Raw genomic sequence first — 10,119 nt, 5'->3', positions numbered from 1 at the left:
TGGCATTAACACATACAATTACACATGAATGAAAGTAATGAATCTTTTAAAAAAATTGTCAGACAACAAAACACAAAAGTAGAGAATATCAATGGAGAGTTCACATGGGTAGGAAGGCAAATGCTTGATACGCTTTAAAATGTTCAACTATTCTTCACTGATGATAAGAAAATACTAATTGAAGTGAGATCGCTCCCCCTTTTCTGCATATTGCTTTGTCAAGCATTTAACATACTGATAAAATCCAACGCTGCTTAAATTGAGAAGATGGTTACACACTGATTCTGGCAAGCAATCTGGCAACAAGTCAATATGGTGAGTTCCCCTGTGACCCAGCTGTTCCCAAGTATTCTCAGAATGTCCAGGAAGAAATACCAGGATATATATACATATATACATATATATGTATATATATCATATCAGTGTTTGGTAAAACCTAAATACCTGTCTACAGAGAAAGATTTATTGGGATATAGCTCGGTGGTAAAGCACTTTCTTGGTATATATGAGACTCTAAGTTCAGTTCCCAGTATAGGGAAGAAGAGGAGGAAGAGGAGGAGAAAAGGGGAGGTAGAAAGATCCTGTTATACCACAGTCATTTAAGAGTATCTGTGATGACAGCTCATCTATAAACTGCTTCCCATGAGAATCTGAAATTGGCCTCCAGGGACCATGTGGACTCCTCCTAGGCTGTGTGAGGTGTCCATATGAGAGGACATTGGACCTCCCTAGAAGTGATAAAGAGCAATCCCAGATTGAAGCCTCTGGAGTGACATACTTATTCCTGCCGCGTTCTGTTGGTCACCAAGACCAACCACAGTCTAGTGAAGAAGTCAACAGGGATGTGAAGAAGGAAACAGGACTCCTTGGAGAATGGAACTACCTTGAAAGTTGTTTATGACAAAGTGCTTTTAAAAATAACAAACCGTATGTGCAAGTGAATGATCTCCCAATGTTACTTTTTAAAGAAGAGTTTGTCTATAACTACATGAACAAAAGATTGCAGGGCAGCCAGCCGTGAGCAGTGGTAGGGTGGAGGATGGCAGACGCCGAGGACAGCATTCTCTTGTTATTTATAGCTTGTTTTCTTTATATGGACTACAATGAATGAGCATGTGCCACATTTACAATTAAAAATGATAAAGTAAATTTGTTTAGAACCATACTTATTTCTCCCGAAAGTCATCTCTGCTCCCTGTCAAGCTGATGTAATTGCCTTCCTGGGTCTCTGTCTCTTGCTGAAGCAAGACTTCCCTGCTGCATTATCTTCCTGGTGCTGCTCCTCCCCAAGGACCAGCTGAGTGCTCATCCTTGAATTCTCCGACTAACAGACTACCCAGCACGGAATAGTTGCCCAATATGTTTGTTGAATGAATGAACTAAAAGATTGATTTTATGCCACTAATATTTATTGAGTAGCTCCAAAGATAAAGAGCTGTGTCTAGACCTGTGGTAACTTGATGCCAATTGGTCAAATGGCTTTGTGACCTCAGATCCAAATTCTGGTTCAACTGGTCTCAATATGCTATGGTATTTATCATTTTCTTGATTTTTCTTGAGGAACTTATCTAGTAACTACTTTTGTTGGAGATGGGGTTAATTTGTTAGGTCCTACTAGAAAACTACATATAACACAGCAGAGAAAATCTGCTGCTTCATACCCTGTAGATCAGAAATATTAAGCTAAGCAGTCTTGCCTAAATGAGAAGGGTAAGGTAGCTGAGTCAGCCCCCAATCCTCCACCTAATGTTAGTATCACAAATGGAAGCAATTATAATGAATCACAAATGAATCATTCCAAAACTAGGTCTGTATAACCATTTCCTTATAATATTCGCTTATAATAGGATGTCTTGCAGCAGCGGCCCTGTAATTGGAGTGATAAGGAGAAAAATCTATCGAAAATCTTTAAAAAAGAAAGAAAGAAAGAAAAAGTTCACACTCCGTCTTGATCTCTGTTCTCTGCATATTTTGAATATACCTTTAAACCATACACATAATTTGTACTACCGCTTCAGCCTTTGTTATTTCTTAAACCCTTGAAAACCAGAGTCTCTTAAATAGCTAATAGTGTGTAACCACAGCTTACAGTAATAAAACCCGAAGAGTTCCCAGGGGAGCCGGAAGCTTCAGCACAACCCCACCGGGACTTATTCCTGCAAAGTCAGCTCCGTGGGGCCCAGACTTTCCTGAGTGCACACCTGCCAGGGCCAGGCAGGTGGCTGTACTAGGCGCTGGGCACAAGCTAGCCTGAGCCTGAGGACTGGCTGAGATGAAGGCGCTCTCACCACAAAGCGCCCACGACACAAAAGCTGGCCCAAAGGAGGAACTGCAGTGAGCCGGGAATTCCTGCTCCAATGGTCTTTTTTTCTTTCCCTTGGATGAGCTAACAATCAGTTTCTACATCTGTACTCTACTATCGGGTTCAGCATAGAAGTGAGAAAAAAAGATATTAAATTTTGAGGAAATGTATATCCCATGTGTCCAGGCAAGGAGGTGTGGTGTTTAAAAGTTACGAGTTTGAAATCCCGGTAGCCAAGAGATGAGTCCCCGGGTGACTGAAAGGGCCGCAATGATCTCAAACTCTCCACTTCTCACCCACAGCCTGGCCTTGGCTATAAATTTCAAACAGCATAAGAACTACTGTGGCTGGCGCTTAGAGAAGCCGAACTAGCGGCTCTGTTCCTGCCGAGTTCGCTGCGGGTCAGAGCATAACTTCCCCGCAAGTGAATTCAGATCAAAGCCTCACTGGTTTGGGGGGTAGGGGGTGTCACAAAAAGAAAAGTAGATTTCCCAGGGAGGAGCGCACGCACCTTTCACAAGTACTGCGGGGCATAGGTGTACTCTCTGGCCAGGGAAAGTGGTACCCACAGCATCCTATTCCCCAAAGCTGCCCATGACTGTCTAGCAGGCTGCAACCGGTTTCCTGGGATCCAAAAACCGTTTTTACCGAGCCTCCCGACAGGGTGGAGTGTCTGACGTTCATCGTTGCTGAGCCCACCTATTTTCTCCTCTTTATCACGCATCTAGCGCTGCCCCTCTCTCTCTGGGGCTGCTTCCCTTCCAAGCTCCTCCACTACTAGTCCTGTCTGCTGGGTTTATGCTGTTTGGCCTATTTTATCTCTTTGCCTAAATTAAATGTGTCCCTCCACGATCTTCTTCCCAGACGCCATTCTCCTCCATGAGGAAGCTCCCGCAGGGGTCATGCACGATCCCAGGATCTTTCCTGGGAGGAAAGCAGACTCCGAGCTCATCGCCTGGCACCAGAAAAAGGTCAGCCTTCGGGCTACAAAGCCTTCCCAGGCGGCAGCGGGTTCTTTCAAGGCACTGGGATGTTGAGTGTCAGGGGCCCCGCCACCCTCCAGCACCGACGTGTCTGTTTCCCGTGCAGCGCTGGGAGAGACCGTGGGTGGAAAATCCGCTGCAACTCGCGGGCCACCGGGCTGGGGGCGCCGTCACTTGTTGCGACCAATGAACGGTGTGCAATGCTGGAGCGTTGTTGTTTCTAATATCGTCTTGAGCCGTGCAGGGGATCCCCCCCGCAGCCCGCACCCCACTGCTCTGCCGCTGTGGGAGGGGAGAAGGAGCCGCACCCCGACAGCCGACCCAGGTGGGCGCTGATGCCCGAGGGGCGCAGATTCATCCCGCCCCGGGGCATCCGCCCCAGTGGTCCAGCCGCCAGCCCCGCACTCCGCCGAGCATCCTGCTTGACCCGGGAACAGCGCGGGACCCAGCTCATCGCGGCTGCTCACCTACTTCCAAGTCGCGGTCGCTAGGATTCCCGCCACTCCTCTCAGACCCATCCTCCCCACCCTTGCCACTTTTCGGAGTCCCCCGCCCCCGCCTCCCGGGGGGAGCTGCGGGGCAGTTGCACGCGGAGCCGCGGAGCTGCGAGGACGCCCGGCAGGAGCTGCCCTCGGTAGCCGAGCCCGCACTCCCTGCCCTTCGCTTCGCCCCGCCGCCGCCGCCGCCGCTGCCGCCGCCGAGCCCGAACCCCCGCCGCCCTCGCTCCGCGCCTCGCCGCTAACCCTCCCGCCGGTCCCGAGCTCCGCCACCGCGGAGTGCGTGCAGCGGGGCCGGCGCGATGCGGCAGCTGTGCCGGGGCCGCGTGCTGGGCATCTCGGTGGCGATCGCGCACGGAGTCTTCTCCGGCTCGCTCAACATCCTGCTCAAGTTCCTCATCAGCCGCTACCAGTTCTCCTTCCTGACCCTGGTGCAGTGCCTGACCAGCTCCACCGCGGCGCTGAGCCTGGAGCTGCTGCGGCGCCTGGGGCTCATCGCCGTGCCCCCCTTCGGCCTGAGCCTGGCTCGCTCCTTCGCGGGGGTCGCGGTGCTCTCCACGCTGCAGTCCAGCCTCACCCTCTGGTCGCTGCGCGGCCTCAGCCTGCCCATGTACGTAGTCTTCAAGCGCTGCCTGCCCCTAGTCACCATGCTCATCGGCGTGCTGGTGCTCAAGAACGGCGCGCCCTCGCCGGGGGTGCTGGCGGCCGTGCTCATCACCACCTGCGGCGCCGCCCTGGCAGGTGAGCGGGACCCGCGCCAACCCCGGGTCCACCCACCCCACCCACCCGGGAGAGATCGCGGGGACCACTCGGTGCAACGCCCTCAGTGCCAGATGGGGAGACTGAGGCAGAGTGAGGCAGGCAGCGAGCTTTTGAGTGGTCCTAGGGCTCACAAAAGGGACTTGGCTCCCGAGACCCAGCAGCAGCCTTCCTCAGCCTTCCAGCCTCCTCCATCAGCGCTCCCCACCCCCAGGTGCCCCGGCTTCCGCCCCCCGCCCCTTTTCTCAGCGCGTCGCCCCCACCCGGGTCTTTCTTGTTCAGCCCTTTTCCTGCGGGAGGGATGGAGAGTCGCCTGAGCCGAGAGCCCGAGTCCAGCCCCGGACTGAGCCGGAAGGAAGGGGGCCGGGAACTTCCTCGGATCACGCGGGGGTCGGGAAGCTAGAGAGATGGGAGGGAAGCCTGGGTGGCCCAGGCTCGTTTGGAGTACCCGGGCGCTAGGCAGAAGGGACCGGGCTGGGGTTCAGGGGCGGGAGGGGCGGGGAGGACCCTGCGGGATCCAGCTGCGGGCAGGGGGGCGGGGGGACTCTCTTCCCGGGGCTCGGCAGGCGCTCGGGTGAGGCCACTAGCTGGGGTTCCCACTCCCTGCCCACGGGGCGGGGTGGAGGAACCACCCACCCAGGTGACCTCCGTGCTGGTTCAGAGACGCCCAGGCGCCCACCCCCGAGAGCATCTGAGCTCTCGGGAGCCTTCCTCCCGGCCAAAGGAAGATGGGGTGCATTGACTGGGCTTGACTGTAGCATTCTGACACAGTAATGGATGGAGGCACGGAGGGCTTCTGTTGGGTACCCGGGAAATGTGTGGGCTTCAGAAGCGGGATGCGAAGTGTGTTTTTTTCCCAAAGCGACTTGCTACCTGGAGTGGATACCCACCCGCACCAACCCTGTGTCTCCTCTCTTTTTCTTTCCCGCGCTGGCTCGACCCGTCTTGCTGCACTCAGGAGCTGGCGACCTGACAGGCGACCCCATTGGGTACGTCACGGGCGTGCTGGCGGTGTTGGTGCACGCTGCCTACCTGGTGCTGATCCAGAAGGCGAGCGCAGACACGGAGCACGGGCCTCTCACCGCCCAGTATGTCATCGCGGTCTCCGCTACCCCTCTGCTGGTCATCTGCTCATTCGCCAGCACGGACTCGATCCACGCCTGGACCTACCCGGGCTGGAAGGACCCGACCATGGTTTCCATCTTCGTGGCCTGTATCCTGATCGGCTGTGCCATGAACTTCACCACACTGCATTGCACCTACATCAACTCGGCGGTGACCACCAGCTTCGTGGGCGTGGTGAAGAGCATAGCCACGATCACGGTGGGCATGGTGGCCTTCAGCGACGTGGAGCCCACCTCTCTGTTTATTGCCGGAGTCGTGGTGAACACCCTGGGCTCCATCATTTACTGCGTGGCCAAATTCGTGGAGACCAGAAGGCAGAGCAACTATGAGGATCTGGAGTCGCAGGCCGTGGGAGAGGAACCAGCGCCAAGTGGGGACCAGCTGCCGTTCGCTATGGAGGAGCTGCCCGCCGAGGGTGGAAGTAGCGGGTCAGAGGGTGCAGAAGGGGCGGGTGGCTCCCTACAGCAAGGTGGGCAAGAGGCAAGGGGCAGCCTCAGAGGGGTCTCAAGAATAGAAGAGCATTCTGATGAAGGCGGTAGGAGATCCTTCAAGGATGCCTACTTGGAGGTGTGGAGGTTAGTTAGGGGAACTAAGTACATGAAGAAGGATTATTTGATAGAAAACGAGGAGTTACCTAGTCCTTGAAAAAGACATGCGTGTATGTACATATGTACATACCGTTATTTTATATGGCAGAAATAAGGTCTAAGGAGGGGCCTCCAGTTTTCTTCTGAGGAGCAGGGAAAGGGAAGCAAACAAAAGCTGAAAGGGACCGACAGAGACGAATTAGCACCTATTTCTTATCTATTCATTACCTAGTGGGACTTTGCCTGGGGTGCCACAGAAGGAAGACACCCATGCAGGTGCTTAACACAATCAAAAGTGATTTCAGCTTCAGACTCCTGGACATGGGTTTTTTTTTTTTTGTCTTTATAATCATAACCAAATATTTGCATGTACCAAGAGTCCCTCAGCCACCCCTTCCAAAGATGGCTTGTAGCAATGATGACATCACTTAATAAATTCAAAGATCACATTCAGGGGCACATTTCTGATGACAGGACTATAGTTTTTATTGCCCGTGAGGCAAAGAGTATATTATTGAAATGACATTTATAAATACACTGAATTGTTTACTCTTCGGGTCATCTGCAATATCGTGTTTACTCGAATTTTTCTTCCTTCATTTTTTTTAAATGAGTATTCTATTATTCTATTCTATATTAATAGGAAATGTTGAAGCTATTTTGAAGATGTGTTCTTAGCTTTGATTATGAAGTCTAAGGTTTGCTCTTTGTAATTATATATCTTAAAGGCTGTTTGGGTCCCTTGCTTTATAATATTTATTATTGAATGCTGTAACCTTTTTAAAAGCCTGTTTTGCCTCCATGTAACCCTCTTTCAAGCAAATATAGTGGCTGGAACGTAAGTCAGTGTTGACTGAAGAACAGCCGAAGGGAGACAGGCCGCCTTGGAAAGCAACCCAATCACACTGCACACCCCCAAACTCTGTTACAAAAAAGAGCAACTGATATATTCGCATTATGATATTTTTCTATCTCATATTTGTCAAAAATAAAGTGTGAGTCTATCTGTAAAGGGGTGAATTGTCAGACTTTGTTTCAGACACGTTTGTGTTCTGCTGGGCAGTTTCCATGTGTGGAACACAGTGGCTGCTTGCAGGTACCAACCCTTTGGGGCGCTTTCTTCCGTCTGACCTTCTTCAACAGTGACATCTCACTTCTGACCCTCCTGCTTTTACCTTCCCAGGGTTGAGATTACCAGCACGCAATGCCCGGTCAATTGTGATGCTGTGAAGGGAGACCAGGGCTGCCTGTGTGCTCAGCAAGCTCTCTGCCAACTGAGCTACATTCCCAGCTGCCATGGGGAGCTTTTGCAATTACCCATGGCAGCTGGATTTAACATGATAAAAACAAATGACAACAAAGAGTTTCCGGTGAAGAAGACCATAAAGAAGTAAAATACCACCTCAGACTGAAGAAAGAAAGCCACCCACACTAGACAGCAGTATGAATGGAACTTGAGACAGAATAAATGGCAGCAGCCACCAATAGGGAATACAGGAGAGGGACCGTGACACCAACACTACTCTTGCCAGCCAGCATCTTCCTGAGAGGCTCAGATAGTGTCGTCTTACATTTTTCTGTCATTTACAGAAATCAAAACAACCTAAAAAAGCAGGAGCAGAAGTTAAGTTTTGGCCATTAGCAGGTCTCTGCAGTCTGGTAAGCAAATGGAATTGTGGCCGTGATTGCTCCTGCTTGCCTGCTTCTTCCAGGCAATACCAGCTGCTTCCAGGAGTGCCACAAAGGTCAGAAGTTAGAAGTGGATAAATAAGAAAAGTCAGAATTACAATGGCTTCTTAAAAGTTAAAATAAAAAGCACCAATTTTGACATCAGCATGCCAGAGGGCAATGTCCTGGTACACCAGTATAAAGCCAAGAATTAATTAAAAGCAACAAAGTTGAAGGAAGCCTGGGATTTCTTTTATACCATCAACGAATCCCACCTGGGATTTCATACCATCAAAAAATAATTGTTTTTTTACTGAACAAAAATCCCCTTTGGTCACAAGTGTGGGTTTGCACATATTGCAAAAAGATGAACCCTTTCTCCCCAACAAACTTGAAACATTCTTTTAGAGTTTATTAGAGAAGTAGGAGAGGTGGGGACATCAAGGATTCATGATTGTGGAGGTGGCAAGTCTGAAATCCATGGCAAACTCAGGCATGGCCCCTGTGCTGATGTCCTGAGGCAGAATTCCTCCCAGAAATCTTAGTGTTGGCCCTAAGGCTCAAAACTAATAGGAGGAGGCCTATCCTTGTTAATGGAGGGTAATTTGGTTTACTCAAAGTTTACTTATTAGTTCTAAATGTTAATTACATATTTAAGATGCCTCCATATCGGCACTTGGATGGCTATTTAATCAGATTGGTCTGACACTACAATCTATAGCCCAGTTGGAGGCGATTATGGTCATAGGATAAGAAAAACCCAGAAAGACGTATCAGGAAAGTTCTGTCACGCTATTTAGACAAAACTTGGGCGTCTCTACTTAAGGTCTCTCAGGCCAAGAGCAGACAGAACACAAGAGAAGACAGGTACCATAAGCAGATGGGTGGAAGCTAGGGAAGGCTCAAAAAGAAATGCTAAAATTTGAAAGCAAAAGCACCCAGCAAGACAGCAATGAAGAATTCCCGGGAGGAAGGACATCACAGGGGCACAAGTTAGTGGTGGGACTCCTTCCCTGGTCACTAGCCGCTGGCAGGCCAGATCCTTCCACTGTCTTTAGCTCTCAAGACCACAGAAGGAGCCTGCCTCACATGCCCTGTGACTTCACAGTAACTCGTCTCCGTAACACAACAAGGTGTCAGAGCGTTATCCTTGTGCTGGCCTCCTGAATGCTATCCAGCTCTCGGCTAATGCTTGAGGCAGAGGTTAATCAGAAACAGTGGGGAAAGGACTGGCAGAGCTGTGCAGATGAGAAGGTGGGGTGCTTATCACTGCAGAGAGCTAAGTCCAGCTGACCAGTGACCTAAACTCCAGTAAGACCAGTCAGTTTACAGAGCAGTCGCCCCTTGTCACAGGGCCTGACTCTCTAGGTCATTGATAGCAATGCTCAGAAACAACAAAACAAAACAAAACAAAACAAAAAAAACAACCACAGGTGAAATTCACAAATCCTAATCTAATTGGCAGGAGGGTTTTCTTTTTGCATAGTTTTGGGGTTTATTTACTTATTTGGAAAAGGATAATGAATTAATTTTGAGGTTATTTATTTTTATTTTTCTGAGATAGGCTTTTATATAGACCAGGCTGGCCTCACGTTCTTATGAGGCTGAGACTGGCCTTAAACTTCCCACCTTCCTGTCTCTGCTTTCAAATGCCAGGATTACAGGCATCACACCCAGCTCTCAGCTTAGGAATTATTTTCATGGACTCATCTGTAAGTTCACTGACTCTTTCCTTAGCTGAGTTTAGTCCACTGATGAGCCAGCCAGTCAGAGAAATTCTTTACTTTTTGTTGTTGTTGTTGTTGTTATGTGTTTTGGTTATCAACATCTAGCATTTCCTTTCGATCCGTCCTCAGTTTTCTCCATTGCGCTGCTCATTCTCCATGCTCAGAATCTGTTCTGGCGTGCTGTCTGCATTTTGCCTGAGAGACCTCAACGTGGTTGTTCATCATTCCCTCTCAGATCATTCTAAAGCCTGCGTTGTTCACATCCGAATCCAATGCAGAGGCTTGCTTCGTCTCTTTAGACCTGCTTGGTCTTCTTGCCATTCGGCACACCTGTTACCATGACTTTCCCTGAGGAGACATGAACAGATGCTATTCATCTCAGAAAGGGTACCAACCACAGGCCTAAGAAATGACTCCACCCAAGTCGAGTTTAGGGAAGTAATGAGTTTTGGAGGATTTCTTACACGGAGC

General features: G+C 50.0%; 1 protein-coding gene across 1 annotated transcript; it reads left to right on the top strand.

Annotated features, from left to right (window-relative positions):
• The first annotated feature begins 1,143 nt into the window (after positions 1–1,143).
• Slc35d3 (solute carrier family 35 member D3) lies at positions 1,144–7,265 on the top strand. The gene is made up of 2 exons (XM_052751134.1): positions 1,144–4,523; positions 5,500–7,265. The coding sequence occupies exons 1-2, from the start codon at positions 4,085–4,087 to the stop codon at positions 6,309–6,311; spliced, it is 1,251 nt and encodes a 416-aa protein (XP_052607094.1). The 5' UTR covers positions 1,144–4,084; the 3' UTR covers positions 6,312–7,265.
• Positions 7,266–10,119: the final 2,854 nt, after the last annotated feature.

Source organism: Peromyscus californicus, unplaced genomic scaffold (genome assembly GCF_007827085.1).
Source record: "Peromyscus californicus insignis strain IS unplaced genomic scaffold, ASM782708v3 Scaffold_22__1_contigs__length_63687245, whole genome shotgun sequence".
Lineage (NCBI taxonomy): Eukaryota > Metazoa > Chordata > Mammalia > Rodentia > Cricetidae > Peromyscus > Peromyscus californicus.
The sequence above is the reverse complement of the archived record's forward strand: the minus strand, read 5'-3'. Positions and strand labels throughout refer to the sequence as shown.

Excerpts from the sequence above, each read along its gene's own strand:
- Slc35d3 (XM_052751134.1), top strand. The coding sequence starts at position 4,085 with ATGCGGCAGCTGTGCCGGGGCCGCGTGCTGGGCATCTCGGTGGCGATC. Across the intron at positions 4,524-5,499 it reads CTGCGGCGCCGCCCTGGCAG|GAGCTGGCGACCTGACAGGC; the intron begins GTGAGCGGGACC and ends TGCTGCACTCAG.